Source organism: Arctopsyche grandis, chromosome 10 (assembly GCF_051622035.1).
Source record: "Arctopsyche grandis isolate Sample6627 chromosome 10, ASM5162203v2, whole genome shotgun sequence".
Taxonomy (NCBI): domain Eukaryota; kingdom Metazoa; phylum Arthropoda; class Insecta; order Trichoptera; family Hydropsychidae; genus Arctopsyche; species Arctopsyche grandis.
In genome coordinates this window covers 11862117-11883138 of record NC_135364.1, presented here as the reverse complement: position 1 = coordinate 11883138, position 21022 = coordinate 11862117, and the positions used below count along the sequence as shown (strand labels likewise).

Below are 21022 nucleotides of genomic sequence, written 5' to 3'. Positions count from 1 at the left end.
TTGCACAATACATTAAAAAACACAATAAACAACATGGAATACATTTTTAAGTAAACTGATCCGATTGTATTCCGTGCGATGTAGCGTATTTATAGAGACGTACCGCGTAAAATTGACAACAATTATTTATTCGTAAGGGCCCCTCTATTCTTATTACATCTCTCTGCATATATATGTACATGTGAATATTGTACATATATGTATATGCGTGGTTTGCGAGGTAATAGATTGGAAAACGATACTCAATCGTTAGTTATCTGTTTGAGCTCTCGGAAATAACGAACAAGTATAATATGTACGTAGAATGGAATAAATAAAGGATAGGGACGAATTGTCTTATGTATTTAGCAGAATTTGCGTGGAGAAGAAATCTTTGTGAAGTGATCTTAAAAGATATTGAAGTTTTTAACGGAAATATGTGGTGTACCTACTAATTGACAAACAACAAAACCAAAATACTCCATTCGCGCATGCGCATTTACGCATTCATGCGCGTCCATATAGAATGTACCAAAGAATACTATCCGCACTTGCATGACAACTGCAGGATACGGGTTGTGCTGGATAGGTATGAACAGACCTTAATACATACGTGTGGTTAAAAACCCAATTGGCCGAAATATTTGCAGTAAAAGGCAGGAAATAAAGTAGATATTATTCAGAGGAAATTTCGAAATTCTGGTAAATTTACATTACAGCAATCCGTGAGTCATTTACTGGAAAATATTGATCGAATATTTTCTTTTTCATACATTACGGCATATTTTACTTAAAATCACATTTAATTCGCTGATTCCAATTTTTTAAATTCCTTTCATCATCTTACATGTCCTTTAATTAACTGCCGGACTTTATTGTATAAGTATTATTTATTTATTGATTTTCAGGATTATGAGCAAATATTTTGTTTGACGATTGTTCTAGCCGAAGAAAAAACTCGAAATAGCATTTCAGCATTTGGCGTAAATACGAGTATTATATTTCACTGAACTTTGACTCGTATTAATTTCATTGTAACTTAACCTGAAAACACAAACTTTCAAAGAATAAAAATTCGAATGTATTAATCATATTGTATTACATATGTACATATATTTTATTGAGACGTTAATTATTTTGGGACTTGTTTTACAATTATAGCTACCTACATTTTGATTTTTATTATATATGTACATACATATGTACATATATACCAGGAAGGCCTAACAGGTAAACCCCAATGTGCCTCCCTGGCTAATTAAAAACAATGCAGCATTTTTATTACACAAGTCGCTGAATTACGAGACACTGAAAAGCTCGAAATTAACGAGACATCTATGAATTTTAAACCTATACATAAATTTTATTGTACATTAATCATACTCAAATAGTGGTGACATAGTAGGTAGGATGCTTTTTAGCCAATTTAATGCAGGAACCGTTTCAACAATGAAATCAGTAAAATTGGCAAACTCTGATAGGAAAAGATCGACCTGGAGTCACAAATATCCAAGTCTGACCAGCAGCATTACAGATATACTCGGAATAAATTATTTTTATTCAAGGTCAATCACGGGATTGAACCCGGCGCCTCTCGGTGCCAGACAAAAGCCCAACCCCCGAGCCATGTTGCTGACTTGATGCATGTACAATAGAAATAAACTGATGAAGATAATTCAACCACTTTTAATAAAATCAATTTTATGGTCCTGTTGATCTTAGTTCTTATGTATGCTATAAATATTTTGTTCATTGTTATCGATGCTTGGCTTAACGATAAGGGAACATGAGAGAGTCTAATATGTAGAGGTAGGATAGCCAAGGTGCCGCTCATTGTTGTAAAACCTTTGTAAAAAAGGTTCGGCAAACCTTTAACAATGCATTTACAACATGTGAACAATGAACGGCGCGCTCTGGGTCCGCTCTTTACTAATATGATTCGTGGGTGAACAATAGAGACCCAGGATTAGGATAACGGGACTCAGTAAGTGCTTGAACAAAGGATACGCTGGAGTTCTCACATACCTGGGCGAGTTCGTGCGTACACAATATGTAGATGTGCCAGGGTAAAAAATGAAAAAAAATGTATGGAAATGTGTGCGACAAACAAGTTGTCGGGTGTGGCATGTCCCATCTACCTGCATGCATTGGTCTGGTCGCCCTCAACCAAGTCGCTCGCTAGTCGCACGGTGCGGCCCGGCCCTAATAAAGCCCGATGACGGTTGATGTCAGTTGACGCCAACCTGTCTGGTCGCATGGATTTAATGACCTGAACGATCGACATGCCGGACCCATTAAAAAAACTCCATACAAAAAAACACCAACGATCGACATGCCGGACCCATCAAAAAAACTCCATACAAAAAAAACACCAACAACCGCACGAGCAATCTACGACATGCCTCTATTGTATGAATGATCAATCTATGAGATAATTTCTCAATGAATTGCTCAATATAAGGTAATTGAACTAAAATTTGATTCAGATATCATTTATTGCACGTAATAAGTTTGTTAAATCTATCGAGTACAATAAACATTAATTTGAAATAACAACAACATAATAATGGAATTTGCCGGAGATCGAGGAAGAAGAGACGAAATACAATTAGTTAGAGAAAATTAAAAAAAAATGTGGTCTACAAATTATTATATGTGGATAATGTAAATAACAGTGTCATTGTGTATTTAACAATAGACAGCGGTTTCTTTCGACATGTGCAACACTTGCATAGAGCTGCTGTAATAAATCTTCTGAACAATGATTTCTTAACGGGTCCTGTACTGTATCGTCTTTACACATTGTATCATATTGAAATCTCTAATATATATTATTTTAAATGAACAGGATGTGCCTGTGTCTTGTAAAATTAATATTTGAAATAATAGAGATGTTAAACACCCTAATAAATTACAATAGATAATACTGAACGGTAAGTAAGACTTTTTCGACTTGCTTACGACGACAATAAAGCATGAGTATGTATATTATTTTAAATGGACAGGGTGTGTGGCTGTGTCGTGTAAAATTAACAATTGAAATAATAGAGATGTTGAAAATCCTAATAAATTACAATAGATGCGTTAAATGCGTATTGTACGTATTACGGTATTGTACGTCTGTATTGTATTATAGTCTCTATAGTGAAAAAAGTAGTAGCATGTGCGGCCGTCTCAGGCCGTCCCCGAGTTGAAAGGAAGACCGCACCCACAGATTTTCCAGCAACAAAACTCGCCAACAATCGGTGAGGCTATGCTGTGCAACTTGCCCTTTATAAGGAGGTACACACGATAATCAGATTTTCTGGAGTGAGCGGTGGTTCCGTGTGGACCTCCTGAATCGCTGAATAAATACTGCGAAGCGACTTTGGCCTCTCATTCGCATCCTGAACTCACCCCTACACAACAATACTAAAAATTTAAATTATCGTGCTGACATTACGTTTGTGTCAATGTATGTATGTATGTATGTATGTACCTACCCACGTTATTAATTTATTTTGTCTCAAATTACAGGAAAATGAAAATGAGGAAATAAGGTATTTTGTATAATAAAAAAGCTTGATACATTTTTGGAGGCTTTTTTTTATTTGTATGAGCCTATCATTATAAAATTATATTTTAATTGCACACTTTTCTCTAGAATATTTCCATAAAAAAGGCATGGATAAAGAACAATAGAATGGGTATAAAAAAAGTGCAATACGAAAATGTGATTGTATAGTCGCAAAATTTTATATTACCCAAAAGCAGTTTTTAAACAGATCTTAAAAGTTTCAGGCAGTGAGTTTCAAATATGTTTTTAGAGGAAACACAAATTGACATTAGTCTTCAGTATCGCTGAATAACTTATATATAATAAGTGGCGTATAAATTGCAAAATACAAATACATATTTTGTCCTCTACCAGCTTAAATTGAATGGAAATTGTTTACATGTAAGTAAGTACCCTAAATAATTAATTGAATTTGAACATTTTCTTTTGAATTTATTCACAAAAAGAAAAATACAAATAAAACCATATTAAAAAGTAATACTACATGTTATAGGAGTCTAATCTCAGTTTGTTACAACGCTACGTGCAAGTAAGGAAGTTTGATTGAAATGAAGAAATTGCAAACTACGTTAATATCATACAAAATATTTTGAATGAAAGCAATCTGAAATGAATACATTTGATTCAACATTCACAAAGCATCGAAGAACCACAACTTTAGTTGGAAATATAAACTAGAACATACATATACGATACTTATATTTTATTCATTTGACTATCTATTATGTAGATCTACTTTAAGAAAATAATTATTTCGTGTTGATACAAATGCATCTGGCAAATGATTTTGCTTTGAACAAAATAGCCAGTTATTCTGTTTCGAATGCATATTTTAAAATATACTACTTTTAATATTACAATAATCTAACGTAAGGCAATTTGATATTTAAATATATAAAGTTAGCATAGACTACTTCTTTTGTAACTATAAGCAATTATTTCTCAATCTCTGCTTACATACAAATATAATATGATCACAATATAATAATTGAATGAAATATTGCTTCAGTAAATTTTTTTCAAAAACCTTTAAATGTGAAATTAACACATTCTGTAACTATTAACAACCAATATAGAACAATTCAACGTGATATGGTCCCACCTACTTACTATCATTGAACTCAATATTCTCAAATTCATCTTCGGCTACATTTTTTTTTCATTTTCGTTAAAAATACATTATTATTAATGAAAATTTAGAGATCATTACAGAAATCAAATAAATAACGTCTTCTATTTGAAACATATCAAACACTGGTTAAAAATACGAATATTTAATTGCTATATTAATCGTACAAAATTACCACAGCAATTCATCAATTTGTATTATTTTAATAAGTGTTAATCGTAATGAAATATTAGGAGAAATTAAACTCTATCTACCAAAATGATCTAATATATGAATAATGCAACAAGTTCATGTTTAAGATAACTAATTATGGATAAACAATATTATAAAAGATCATTTGGGAATTAATTACCACATATTTAAGTACTACACATGTAAAATTATATTTTTCAAAAAATCTAGGAATGTTGCATCACTATTAACATACTATACTATTCTCAAAATACTTTGTTAAAAATAAATATATTTATAATTGAAGAGTATTATAATCTCTCAGTATTTAAATATGATTTAAAATACAAAAATAATAATAATAATATAATATTTACAATAATTATTAGTTAATAATATACAGGAGATTATTCACACATGTCACAGCACATAATGTTTCAATTGACAGATATTAATTATTTACCAGTTTTTTAAAATAATTGAAATCTAAGAGATAAAAACATCAACCGTCTCTTGGAAGCGATGCCTTATAGAATTAATTTCTTTTGATACAATTCATGTGCCTTTCTAAGAATTATAACCTTTTCACTGCAATCAATGCCTATATATAAACACGCATTAAAATGGTTAAACATCTAAATATCATACATATATTAATTAATAAGACCATCAAACTTAATAAAAACTGATTAAAATGTGTATTAGTAAATACAATAAGCTCATCATACAATATTTATAAACTTACTTTACATCAATGTCTTTAATGTATTATATTTTTATTAAAGTATGACATTATGGACAATGGCGTGCGTTTCTGCCACCACATAAGATGTTTGTTTCGTTAAAAGAAACTTATTGTAAAATACAAATTTAGTTGTAGTCATTATTATTCATATAAAATTAAAAACATTGTACACATTAACTTCAATATAATATCATTAAAAATGGTCGGTAAATACAAAAATAACAATTTTATAATTTAAAATTTGAATGGTGATAATTATAATACATATGTATCAAACGCAATAAAATTAATCTGTTTAGATGAATTTAAAATTCATAACAGTGAAAAGGTTGATAGTATTAAATTTATTGTATAGCACACATGACTCAAAAGTAATAAATGCAAAATGCTTCCTACTTAAGATGAGGTGCACTTAAGTCTAAGTACAATTCTATATATAATAAATTCACTATTCAGCATTAAGATAAATTAAGCTGCTTCTTCACTAGATGAAGGAGATAGAGTCTTATCTTTATATACTACATTGGGAATGGGAAATTTTTGGTTGGTGACAATTGTATTTAGAAGCTCATTATCTTCTAGCTCAGAACCATCAACCAATATATGTTGAGAAGTATTTCTCTTATGTTTTCCACCTTCGATGGGTTTTAGATCTTTTGAATTGGTTCTTCTATGCCTTAGAACCATATTCGTATTGTCGAGAAGTTTCTTTGCTTCTTCATCGAAACATTTTGAATGGACAACAGATGCAAGATCCAAATTTTCAACACTCTTAAGAGCGAGATGTTTTATTTGATCTAAGCTGATATCTCTTGAATTGGATCTAGAATGAATTTTAAAATCTTTAGATCCAGATCGTGAGTGAGCATTGAAATCTTTCGAAGCCGATCTGGGGAATATTGCAAAATCTTTGGAATTAGACCGAGAGTGTTTCAAATCTCTGGAACTTGTTCGGCTATGACGCATTTCAGGTTTGTCTTGCTCGTCGAGCGACATTTGATGCCTTGCTTCGAGTTGAATGGTTTTCGAATCATTACGAAGATGCTTTGAGGCTACGAGCACACGAGAATTTTTACCAGCTCCAGCTCTTGAGTGCTGAGAGTCTTGAGAATATTGAGAATCGTTCCTTTGAAGTCTAGGTTGCGATTTCAAAGTTTGATCCCTGAATGAATCCGATTGCGATATAGTACCTGGAAAATCCATTGGAGTTCCTATATTAGAACTACCTCCCGATGTTAAGCCTGACGCCAATCCGCTCATATTTTCAACACAGGGTTTTTCCTCAAAAACTAAAAATACAAAATTAAAGTTATCATTTTATCAAAATTTTGATATAGAATAAACTGAATATATGTACGTATTTTAAATACGTATAAATATTTCATATAAAAATCTGAATATTACGTTTATCTAAACTAATTATGGATCCTGTAATGTCCTTATGTGGATCCAAAGGAGGGCAGTCCTCCAAAGATTTGCGTCTTCTGACTAGCCACCAATCAATCAAAAATATTCCAAGAGCGATTATCTTTATTCCACCACACAATCCAACGTATCTGCAAAATTAAAAAGCGTATTTTATAAAATAATTTTGACTGATTTAAAATGTGATAATAAAAGAAAAATATTTACCTGTATCTAAATTGCTCTATATCATACAGTAAACAACGTCCTCCTTTCTTTCCGCAAGTGCTTTTCCATAGAATACACGTAGAATCAATTAAATTCCCAAACAGAATAGGTGCCGGAATATAACCGAATAGTCTGAATATTACAAATTGCATTCCAAGAGCAAACGAACGCTCTTCTTCACTTACAGATCTGTAAAATTTTATTCAGGAGATTAAATACAAGCAAGAAATTTATATATACATAGTAAGTTATACAATATCATATGCAGACTTTTTATTACAAATAAATATGAAATTACCTTAGGACAATCATTAACAGTGGCATTTGGGTGACGGCCACAATAAATGTCATAAAGAAAAGTAATATGAGAAACGGATATATAGTAGTACATGGCGGGTTACAAGGACCAGCCGTTGCAACCGGAACAACCGTAACTTCAGCAAAATCTTCTCTCACGGCTACAGAAGCTGCAGCTGAGGATCCGTCTCCAGCAGTATGCATCAATCCACCACCAGGTACACCACCAAGCATTGAAAGATTACCATGTACGCCTGAAAAACAGTTTTTTTTTTAATATTGCAAACAATTTCGTAAGTTATAGAAATTATCCTATACATACATGCACAATTCGTATAATTTGAACGAGATGAAAAAGCGGTACATCCGGCATGACATGGTGAAAAGTAAGTTAGTCCATTGTTTCCACAAACAGGTTCTACGTCGTTGGTGCGACAGGAACATCCGAAATTACAGGCCGCTGTTAAATTAACTTGGAATGGCTCAGAGCGAGATGTACTAAAACAATAATACTAATGAGTGAATAATATTCGTCAGATTGTTTTTATAACTATACTAATATAAATACCTATTATAGTATGGTATTGTAGTACCAGCCATCTTGACATTATCACATCCCAAGAAGAAAAGCAGTGCATAGCAAGCGAGACATATTGTATTGGAGACGAGCACAAATTGAACGGCACCTTTGGGGCGAAGCTCGAGTCTTTTAAGAAGACATCCACCCATAAAAATACCTATACAAGCACCGGGTATAGCGATTGAACCTAAAATAAACAGTTTTTCTGTAACAAATTGTTAAAAAGGAAGGTTCAAAGATTGTGCAATATATATTAAACAAACCTGTGAAGACACTAGCTTGACTTTTGCCTAAGCTGAATTGTGTCTCCAAATATTTAGGCAGAAAGACAACAAAGCCAGACACAATTACGAGTTCCATGCAAGCACCGAGGCAAGTAACAACATAAACTGGATTGCACACTAATCGCCACATTGACACCGGAATATCTGTAAAAATATAAATTCAATTGTAATAAACTAAATATCATTTAGAACTAAGCATATTTGTTACATGCATACCTTTTATGTCCTTCCCATATCCAGTATCACCACCAGACTTATTAGAATTGGTAGAGGGTTTCGGTGCAGACGAACCGCATGTAGCTGCAGCTGCTTTTTCACCTAATCTAATCTTTTCCCTCTCTACAGTCAAAACTTTGGGAAAAGAGAAGAATGGAATAGCTACTAATATAAGCAAAAGACCACAGAGGAGAAATCCTCCCCACCACATGCCGACCCACCGATGGTCTTCAGTATCTATAATAATTAAAATATAAACAGTAAATCAAACAATAAAAAAAAATGTATATAAATAAAAATTGTTAAAATATTCATACCTATTTCAATAACTGTGCTGGAAAATGAATCCATGTGAAATGATAATAAATAAGCTCCTAAAAGAAATCCGAGAACAGGACCAAAAGCTGCCATGCTGTACATGAAACCTGAAATAAATATACAAATGTAAATAAATATTTATACATTGACTTTGCGAATTTAATTACACACATAAAATTTTAATTCATTATTTAGAGTATACATATATAGCAAATTTATGCAGTTAAAATTACGTTAAATTAAATAAAAACGCTAAAAAGTTCCAAAAATACATTTTTAAGAAAAAATACATGTTTGACTTCGCAAACGATTCAGCTAAAAACTCTTAGTCTTCCGATCATTTTGAAACTTTGCCATTTTGCGCGGTTTGTTCACACCTTCGATATATTTTTTTAAATTAATACATTGATATAATTCACAATTTGTCTTATTTTATTATCTTAACGATCCTAGTTATAATTTTACACCTTTTTATTTCAAAAATACTGCTGCAAATCGAAACGAAATGAGATTATTCGAAAATTTTCAAGTGCGTAGGTTTTTGTGCCGCTCATGGTATGTATATATTATACATATATTCCATCAAATTTGTATCACCATTATGTAGCCGATAATACAATGAGCGTAAAAATAGAATAAAAGTGAATGTAAGCGTAATAATAGCAAACGACAATTGAATGGACCACCAGAATATGGAGAAAGGCAGGATAAACTGGGAAAATAGGTCACAAGGCCAGGGCTAAAAGGGATGAGATTTCATATGTTTGACCCAATATTTGTTATACGTATATATTGTTATTTTATATTGCATGTGAAAAGATTTGAAATCGTAAATGTTTACAATTCAGTTTTATGATCCTCTAACTATATTTTTATTTATATACATACATATGTATATATAATAGTAACATGAAAATACTAGAATTGAATTAAAAATAAGGTTAATATAACAGTGAGAGAAAAAATTCATAGAAATATAGTACTAGTTATTGAAAATTGGGTCAAGAGTTATTGATTTTTCCATTCCATATGGAAGCGTTATCAATTTATCACAGCACTGAGTTTGTTGTGATTTTTTTTCCCACTCTGTTTCAACACGAAAAATCGATTACGACTGGGGGTAAAAATAAAACGAAAAATTCGCTTTTTTAATTCTTAAGTAAATTGCGTGCACGGTTATTGATTACATATTTCAAAGCCAAGCAAGCGTTCGTGTGCAAATTATACTCATTATTACATTTTATATATAATAATAATATTAGTGAATGGATAACGGTAAAAAAAATCCATTGACGTAACAAAGCACGTGCGAACGTGTGTGCGAGTTTTGATGAAATATGGTTGAAAAAGGGGTATCGACCTATGAGTTGCGTTTTCTTGGCACTGATGAAAAATGATGGATATCGATGACGACGGTCTGTCCTGGACTTTTGCCAGGGTCTAGTGCGAAAATGGAAATACGCCGTACAAATAAATTCAATTTCGCTAGCAGTAGTGAGAGTGAGAGTGGGATAAAAAAAGGCGAATGAAAAACGGTGAGAATATTTTACTTTCATACAATATTTTCAAAGGGATCATGCAACATCAATTCGCATCTTTATCGACTGTCGCCTTCGTATTGTGATATTTTTGTATACATAGTTCGCTTTTGAAGGATGTTTGCAATTTGTGACGCGAAGATAATCGATGTGTCGAGAAATGTGATGTACATTACATACATGGGTACTTGAAAATCAATAGTTCAAAGGTTAAACGGTACAAAATATCTCAAACTACGTATAATATAAAGGTGCAAACTAAAACGTTTATGAAAAAAATATGAACTACAATTTTTTTATTTTTGAAATACTTCGATCTCATAAAATGTTGAACAAAGTTTAAGAAAGAAAATAAATTTGCCAACCGAATTTGATATTGAACTTGAATAAAATAAAAAGTAAAGAACATATTTATATGTGCTGGAAGATAAATTATACCAATGAATATATGTAGAAAGATTTGTTAGCTTTTAACGATTAAGGTCTGTTCATACCTGTTAGCACGAACCGGCAGTAGCAGGTATCTTGCAAGTACGGACAGTATTCTTTGGTAAATTATATATGAACCCATTCATACTCCATTCACACATTCATACACATCAATATATTAAATAATGTACCAAATAATACTGTCCGTACTTGGAGGATACCTGCTGCTGCTGGTTCGTGCTGGATAGGTATGAACAGATCTTAATACATACGTAAGATAAACAGTATGTACAATAATAAAAAACAAGAGTATGTACACTGACACTTCCGGTTGACGGATGCTCACCAAATTTTATATACATATAACTAGTCACCGGAGCCTGAGGGGGCCGTGTATTGTTCAAAGGTTGTAAATGCATTGTTAAAGGTTTGCTGAACAATGGATAGCACTGTGACTATCCTACCTCTACATATAACATGGTATTAAGCTTAAATTTCTAGATATGAAATCTCAGTTCAATGCGCCGAAAGGTTTTTTAGAGAAAAAAGGATCCTTTAGAGTAAAAGTACTACTTCCGGTTGAGGTAAAAATATAAAATTTATAATTTCTATTACATGTAAATAAAATCAGTATGATTCGGTTAGCGGTTTGGGAGATAATTGAATTCAAAAATTTAAAAAAAAGATTATACATATAAGGAGAGGTACTATTTCCGGTCAACTTAAAAATTTGAAAAAAAATTACATCGTATCGATAAGAATTTCAGTAACCGATACTAAGTTTCAGTTCGGTAGGACTAACGGTGTTCAAAAAATCCCCAAAATTCACAGACACATACACACACACATTTTTTTCTAGATCATGAAAACGTGATCAGTGATCGATTTTGAGTTCGAATCAGTCGAAATCTCGAGTTCGAATTTTCGCATAATCACAAAACTTTATCTATTGTTACTACGTACATAACCAAAGAAAAAAATCAATACGATATAGTACATAAGTAAGTTCGTATTAGGAAAATATCGATGAAAAATATTTTTATTTTATAATTACATAGAATAAATCATAAATATGTCCTTAAATTCATGAACATTATTGGTGGGAGAGTAATATAACACGCAGCTTTGGTTGATAGTGCGGTTGTTGCTTGACCGAACGCTGAAAGCTAAGCGGTTTGGCATTATAATGAAAGCCCAGGTATTAAAGCTGAAAGCTCTCTTCAATGCAAAACGGTATCATAATAGGTGTTCGCATATACACACACAAAGCTATCGACAAAGTTGCTTTCATCTTGACAAAAACAGCTTCCTGCTGTCGCAAACATGCCAACGTCAAGGAAGTCGATGCTTTTTTCCACACTAGAGGCATACTACAAGTAGTATGAGATTTTCAATAGACGTGGAGAGGGTTCAACAATGTATAGGGTTGAACAGTTTTGCACAATGTGTAATTGAATTCGGATGAAAATCCATTACGGTTCGCGCACGAAAACAAATTAGTTGTTCTCGAAGCTTATTAAGGTATTTCCGAGACGGCCCCTTGGGAAGGCTCTGTCAAATTAATTTATGCCGTTTGGTTTTAGCGAAAACGAATTTTAACGACGATTGGGCGATCAAAACGGGAATCAATTAGTGGAAATCATTCGCAATACCTTCGAGGAATATTAATTCTGCAAACATTGGACAAAGTACGAAACGGATAAAATCAAAGATAAATATTTGAATTGATTCTATAAATATTAAAGTAGGTTTAGTATTAATTTATGCGGAAACCAACGATAAAGAATAATCAAAAGACCGAAATTTTAATAAAAGAAAATAATACAAATGTATATGATTCTGCTGAAAAAAGTAAAATTGAAGAGAATTCAAAAGTCATTGACAATCAGCTATATGTATGTATGTATGTAGCAGTTCCGTCATATGTTGATGTTCCTCTTCTGAATTTATCGAGCAAAACTAAATACCTGATTGCAGTGCGCCTCAAAATTACATCATCATCGTCATCATGTAATATATCATCTCCAAATATTCCATCGATGGCAGTCAAACTGCACTCTGCAACCCTTCTTGCAAAATGTTGATGCGAATTAACAATTGCGAAATACTAAAGATTTTATTCAATCTGTTGAATAAACCTTTCACTATCACTTATTTTGAATAAGATACTATTAAATTATTTAAATATGAAAATCTTTCAAATTAATTTTATACGAAAAAACAAATGACAATTCTTAATCGTTTTTCCTAGTGAATTTTCAGATACAATTTTTTTGACATATCACAATTGAACATGTCCGATTTTTATCGCAAATTAAGCACACTGTTTATATTTTAAATTTTGCGAGACTCGAATATGTATATTATGTATGATAAGAAGTAGAAAAAGTGTGGCAGAGGAAACCCACGAATAGTGGGTTAGTAAGGATACATACATATACTTACTATATGTACGTACATAAGTCAAATGATAAGCGTTTATCAAAGAGATAGTGGTAAAAGACTGACGGAGAGTTCTGCATATTATTATTAATATTTAACTGGGAGCAAAATGCAAAATCAAAGGGAGACGAATCGATTTCATAAAATGTGAACATTGCCCTTGGGCGTCATTCTCGGCAATAAAGATCCACTTGGACTAAACATAAGTCAATTTAAACCATCATTGAGCTATCGCAACAGCACAATTATAATAACTAAGTGAAATTACTAAGCGAGACATTATATTGAAGCCAACTGATAAGTCTCTAGAGTCGTATGTAGCGGTTAATTTCAACTGTAACGGTTTCCCACAACGACAGGTTCACATAGCATAATAACAGTCTATTTTCAAAGACGTTGAATTATTATATCACCTCATATAAATTATAATAATAATAATAGAAAAACATCGTATAAGTTACATTTTAGAAAAAAATTTATATATTTATGTATGTACGTATACCGTTAGGTATGTTAGCTTATTATGGAGAACATTTGCTCCAAATATGTATGCATGAATGGTGGGGTGAAATTTATACACAGAATGTAAACGAAATAAAAATGAAATCGTGACTGAAAGTAGGGCAAAGTTTACTCCAATGCAGCAAGTAGAGACGTACTCGCCGGCAGAAATGGGTTGGAAAACTACCACCTGCATATTATATCGACCTGGGCTACCTAATGATGCAACGCGAGGCGTGATGAAAAAAGACCCGTAACAAAATGTGGTGTGCCAGATCTTTGAGTGTCCAGATTCATCCAGACCGTATCTTTGAATATTTTAAACTGTTGAATTTTCTTTCAATAATTTTCATTGGTGCAAACTATGCTGGTTATATCGCCGTTTGATTGTCATTAGCACATTAGCACAAAGTAAGGAGTTGTTGCCGGGTGCGAATTCCGAAGTTCTGTATCGACTAACTGTTCTCAAGTGATCCGTTTGAGTTTCGAACAAGCTAATTTTCTAAATTCACCACTTGATAGTTTGTCTAATCGATGGGTTCCTGAAGGCGACATCTCAAATAACGACCTGTTAGTTAGAATTGACTTTCCACGTATACAATAGCTGCAATAGATTGATTGAAATAAAAATATCAGTGGTGTGCCGTGGAAATTTCCCTGCTATTATCGCACAGACTCATGTGTGCGCGAGCAGGATAAAGGGGGACTGGGTATGACGTCAACATCAGATAAATTGACAAACTCTGATAAGAAACGATCGACCTGAAGTCACATACCCAAGGTCATATGAAAGAGACGTCTGAAATTTGAAGTTTATATCATACATAGTTTTGAGTATATGTAGATAGAATGATGGGAGAAATATCTTCTGTTCATTGATCCAAAATTAAGTTGGGTCCAGTCGAATGAATTGGGTCCTTCAAGTTAGGGCGAAAACACACTGAATAATACGGAAAGTCACATCCTTGGCTCCCCGCTGTGACAGTGGGTGTTTTCCAAACCTAATTCGGGTGTAGTTGCACGTGCAGAGTGCATTGTTTCTCCTACATTTCTTCAAATATGAGATTCACCGTTATCGATATCGGCTTTTCAACTTTTCCCAGGAGGGGGAAAAATTTTTGACCAGTAAGAAATGACTTTCTATGAGGGGGGGGGGGGTATTATAAACAATGAGTGTATATGAATTTTAACTATTTCTTTTAATCATTTTTTTATTTATATATTTTTATCAATAAAATTAATATTAAAATAATTTTAAAGGATAAAAGACTTTAACAAATATCTTTCAAAGCAAGACATACAACAAAAAAAAATATATTTGGGAGTTAACATTTTTTTTTCTGGGAAAAATCGACGTGTTTATACCTGGCAGTGTTCTAAAGAATTTAAATATTCTATTTTTGTTGGTTTAGTATTTTAATTCAAATTCATAATAATACATTAAACAACGTGGATAGTCCTGTTCAAATTTAGGAGGGGGGGGGCTGCCCACCCCAGCCCCCCCAAAATGACGCCCCTGGTTATCGATCACTATCAAGCAAGGATAAAATGTAAGAGAAAACACTGCAGGGGGTGATTTTTGGGTGTTGCGTTTTTTCGCATGTTAAAAGGTATCTAAAAAAAAAAACACGTACCACGTACTACTCAGTGTGTTTTTGCCCTTAACCTACTTTGTGTTCACCTTTCACAGATCGAGGTAATCTTTTTCTTCCGCAATTTTAATACAAACATGAATGTACATACATAGGTATTTTACCTACGAGACATTAACATTTCGTCGAAAATTTTGAGTAAGTTCCATTCGATTTTTTCGATTTTTTTAAATATAATATAAACGTGAGCATAGGATTAATATATTTTAATTATAATGTTAAAACAGTTCAAATCGAGTAACTCTCACATTAGACGCAACAATGGCATTGTTGAAATTGTGAGTAATCTGATTCTAAAAACCGTTACCAGAGCGGATCCGGGCACTTCAAGGTAGTTTTATGTCACGTGCGCAGAAAGTTTTGTGTGTGACGAGCGATATTAGCATTATTAGACGAGTGAAACGATTCGTTAAATGCGGCTGTTGTAAAATGCGAAGGTTAGCTCCGGTCGGGTACTAGACAAGTAAGTACATACAGTAAATGCAGATTTGATGAGGTCTGGGTAGAAGGAGGCGGTCGTTTGATGCAAATGCGAACGAAATCAAAAGCTCCGACTGCGAACTTAAGCGGGGTGGCTTTTATGATGCCATTTTCATAAAACGGTAATGACTATGATGACATTACCGATACGGTGCGAGGTGGTGGTGGCCTCGGCCGTGCAAATGCTCGCATTTAAAAACACAACAAACCCCAATATCGGGAGACAAACGTCAACGATCGCAATCAGTGAGTCTTGGTTTGGGGGAAATATCTACAAATGTCAATTTCTATTACCAATATACATGCTGGCACTTTCTGGTTTGACGTGGTCGTCAATGTAAGTGGTTCCCAAAGTGAAAAGAGGACTGCCTCCGCATCCGAGTAGCACCTGAGCCACTACGAAGACGAGTACTGGACCGAATGTGCTCGGGGAACTCTGTAAAACAAAAAAAAACAAAAAATCAATTTTGTTAGGAAATAAAAAAGGCGAGGTAAAAGTTCAAGTGATTGATTGCTGGGGTTGCTCAGAGAAGTCCTCTATGGAAAGAAAGTGGGAAAGGTAAAACGATAATTGAATAATTTCGACTATTTAGAGAACGCGCTTAGTCATTATGCGGGAAATGCTTTCTTGATTTAAAGTAAGATAACATTTCCATAAAGTTTTTATTTCAAACGTCCACAATTTTTTGATTACATTGTTATAAACATGAATATCACTATCATACAAGGAGTAAACCTAACTATTGGGAAATCGATTTTTTTCCAATGATGTGTTCTTGGACGCAATCATATTTTTGATTTTACGACGCATAGTCTACGGAAAAAATGTTTAACGACACAACGTCCACGCCAAATGATTACCGGACTAAATGACTACGGACGAAATTTTCACGCAAACACGTGCAAAATCACGGGCAAATTAATTAGGCGACATAATGTACACAAACAAAAGTTCAAAAACGAAATTTTTGAACTAAAAAAACGCACAAGTATTTAATAAAACGTATGGTGACGAAGATCTACATATACACGTTCTTTGACATATTTATAAATAAGCTAGTGGTTTTAAACAATTATTTGTTTTTTTATTAAATTTATTTGAATCGAAAAAAAATAATATTCAACGATATCGATATCGTCGTCATAGAAACTTTGGTTTGTTTTCGATGTTCCCAATAAACCTTACATACATAGTTACAAAGTCTCTTTCGAAATGATATATTAGATATCAGATAAGGAAATTTAATCATAAATAAACTCTATCATAAGAATATTCTAACTAATAAGAAAACAATGATTTTTTTCACTTTCTTTATTGTGAGCCTTTAGTGGGAGAGAACTTTTTTCTTTTGAGTACACTAAATTTAAAGTGTTAGTCGTTATAATTATTTTTATCAATTTATCAATTGTAAATGCTTTTCATAACCAACAGAATTACATAATATAAGAGTAAGTTCAACCTACGTTTGTCCGTGAGCATTACATATATCACGTAGTCATTTTTTCCGTAGACAATATGTCGTGGATGTTGTGTCGTTAGAAATGTTGTCCGTAGACGTTCCGTCGTGACACCCATATTTTCTGCATTTTAGCCTATGTATGTAAGTCAGAAAAGTAGGTTCATGTTTTTTGTCCATGATTCAATGATGACGCATTTATTTTGTTTTCAATTTTTAGATCATAAGTAGAGGTAGGATAGTCACAGTGCTATCCATTGTTCCATTGTTGTAAATCCTTTGTAAAAAAGGTTCGGCAAACCTTTAACAATGCATTTACAACCTTTGAACAATACGCGGCACCTTCTGGGTCCGGTGACTAATCATAAGAATGCCGTACTGCATATGTATACATTTTAGTCCAGAAAAAATTCTCTAGTACACCAGTCTGTTCATGGTAATGAATATCGATGCTGATTTTATTATTGTCTTACTTTGATGAGTTACTTCTTACCATGACTCATTAACATCCCTATATATGAAATGACATTATCTTATCTCCAATACCTTCCGTAAATAGGGAAAGAATGCTCGACAAATGGGTACTTAATATACAACTCAATAGTATAATATGTAAAATAAGTGACTACTGTTACTCACTTGTATGCAATTATCTCCACGAAGGTTGTTGTGTGGCGCCAGGGGTGGCGAACTAAGACCGGAACTCAATCGACCCAACCCCATGTCCTGCTCGCGCACCGACACTCCACGGCATATGTTGTCCTGGGAAGAGTTCGACGAAGATATTCCAGAATTAGGCTCGGCAATGAAATGAGGAACCATGAAGACGAGAGATCCGATACCCATAATCACGGCACCTGCGAAAAATACACAGAAACGTAATTCATCATCGCGAAAAGTTCAGTAGTTTGAATCGCGATCCGTACCTTGAGGTGTCAGTCTTTGAGAGATTTAAAATGAATTCTAATGCGAAAAAGTTGTCCATATCGAAAAAAGTTTTTTCATCATTTCAGCAACACGGAATGAAATGACGCAACGCGGTAAAGTTTCGAAAGTAGGTACGCTTAAAAAAACGTATACTTATAGACCAATTTGGTAGAAAAATCAATTCGCGCGATGCGGAATTGCCCGACTAATCGGTTTCGGAAAAATTATTAAAACGTAATAATGTACAATCCACTGTCACTGTCAAGGTTAAAAAATAAATTAAGTAAAAACTGTCAATTTAACGCGGTGGAAATTTCGTGACAACGATAAGGCACGTTTTAAACTGAAATCGTGTTGTATAATAATTATCAACAGGGTATTATGTATGTAGAATAAATCTTCTAGCTGAAGTGCAGATATGTGAAGCATTACGTTTTTGCATGAAGGAACAGAGTGCTAAAACTTCTAACGCCCAACTCCCCCAATTACTTCTTGTTCTTTCGCTCGAATGCATACTGAGTAATTTAAAACGGCAGTAAAGTCTAAAGTTTTGCCTCAAATACATTGTGAAACAGTCTTGTGTAATATATTTTTCGATACTACTAATAAATCTCATGAATAAGCCGCAAACAGGATTAGCGTAGGATTATGTAATATATAAGCTTTTCAGAAGCCAAATCGGCTACACAAAAAAAGCGAATGATTTGTGAAACACGCCATGTAGTGTGTGAGTTACCTAAGGATTGGGCAATTTGAAGTAAGATCAAGTACCAAAAAATGATAAACGTTCAAAAGTGTAAAAGTTTAAAAGGCTCATATTTTGCACGAAATATTTCCAGTCTGGAGTAAAGTTCTGTATACCACATCAAATGTTGGAACATACGAACGAAAGTTGTTTAATTTTTTTATTACTAACATAAGCGTCCCAATTACGATATCAAATAAATAATTAATTCATTAAATTAGAATCCAAATGAAAAAAAATAATACTTATCAACAGTTTCGCAACGTTATCAACCAAGTCTAAATTCCGTCAACGGAGAAAGTAGGCTACCACCTCTAAACAAGCAGGTGACCTGACAAGTGAAGGACGATGAAAGTCAGCGTGTTTAATTTCTTTCAACGAAAACAAATTGTCCAGGCGAAGGTCAGCATCGAGCCTACTCGATACGTAAATCCAGGGTATTAGTTCAGGTATTATAAATAAATACGACGTCAACCTGTCGACCTTCGATTTCAACAAGAGGGATAGCGATAAGGGCACGTATTGTTCTGGGCACATCGAGAATCAGCACCATTGCAGATGCAGCGGTGAAGTGCAAGCTGCATTCTAATTAACCCGCCCTTTCATCTCTGGCTCGAGTGCAATTCTCATACGCCGCGAGTGCAAGTCGAGCTGCACTCGGATGCACACACCGATGAGCGAATTATAACGAGACTGTGCACTTCATCAAACTGCATTCAATTTCACGCATACCTCGTTTCTAAAGTTTGAGCGTTTTACTTTGGTGAATATTGTAGGCAGCATAAGCCGTAAGACACTTGAGTATACCGCCACTAATTAGGAAAAAATCTTAAGCTCAAGATAGAATTTCTACTACTACATAATTGGATCGATCGAGTGAAAGAAGTTAGAAGTCTGTCTATTTATGAAGGCCCATTCTCACTACACGGAAAAGAACTCTAGGATCGCGTACTCACTGTGTACTGCAGTGGTCGCCAAGCGGGCTCTTTTGGGGCGTAGTTCATTTTTTTCTATTGATGCAGTTGACAGGGGGGTTTCATTAAATAAAATAAATAAAAAAGTATAATGTGAATATTTTCGTGTTAAATATTGTACATACATAGATAAAATCCGTCGTTTCCCCCTTCTCTTTGTCGGGGAGGTTTATACCGAATTTTATATTTAGGCTTGCACTTACATTTAAAATCAGTCCGTCGATCTATAATAAACATTATTTCCTGTTTAAAGCTATTCGGCTGAGAGTATTATTTTTAAATAAAATGAACGTCCCTTCTGGCAGCTCAATAATGTCTTGCTCAGAGAAAAGAGGATTTAGTAAACAGTAATTTCATATAAAATAGTCTCGATGAACGGGCATAGAAGGTACTAATATTACAAAAGTATTAATTTCAGCTATTTATTTTCAAAATATGTGAGAACAATATCAATTTCTTCCATCAACTGGTAGTCGTACCTTATTAGTCGAAAAAGGGGTTGACGCCCAAAATATAAACTACGCCTGAAAAGAGCCCACGTGGCGACCACTGGTGTACAGTATACTGTCGTTGTAAATGGAACAAATTGAACCGATTCAACAAATAATAATCGATGAAATCAATTCATACAGGCCTAGATGAAAAAAACTGCATACAAAAAGTGATGTTACGATAAATACCATAAACTAATCAGATAGTTATCTTGACACTTGGTTGACGACAATGACAGGATGACACCATATAGATATCAAAATGCAAAACATCTTTTGGATATGCAACTATTTCCAATACCGCGAAAAGTCATGACAAGTTTTGAACCACTTATGAAAGCGCATTCCAGAAGGGTCACACAACACAATTATTATATAAAGAAAACGACCAACACAGAAGAAGATCAACGATGCAAGGCTCGATCTACACACACGCAATCATATTAAATTATACACTTGAATACAGACACCCATAGGAA

At 33.6% G+C, this 21022-nt stretch overlaps 1 protein-coding gene across 1 annotated transcript in view; it reads right to left on the bottom strand.

The window, feature by feature from the left end:
* Nucleotides 1–5401: 5401 nt before the first annotated feature.
* The window catches only part of Oatp30B (Organic anion transporting polypeptide 30B), a 73214-nt gene continuing 57593 nt past the window's right edge, over nt 5402–21022 (bottom strand). The window contains exons 7-17 of the mRNA XM_077439401.1: nt 18046–18263; nt 16244–16385; nt 8907–9014; nt 8590–8826; nt 8353–8517; nt 8078–8276; nt 7832–8007; nt 7511–7763; nt 7213–7401; nt 6985–7136; nt 5402–6869 (exon numbers count right to left, since the gene is read on the bottom strand). Of these exons, the coding sequence (XP_077295527.1) occupies nt 6049–6869; nt 6985–7136; nt 7213–7401; nt 7511–7763; nt 7832–8007; nt 8078–8276; nt 8353–8517; nt 8590–8826; nt 8907–9014; nt 16244–16385; nt 18046–18263 (2660 nt within the window). The 3' untranslated portion in view covers nt 5402–6048. The remainder of the gene's footprint in view (nt 6870–6984; nt 7137–7212; nt 7402–7510; nt 7764–7831; nt 8008–8077; nt 8277–8352; nt 8518–8589; nt 8827–8906; nt 9015–16243; nt 16386–18045; nt 18264–21022) is intronic.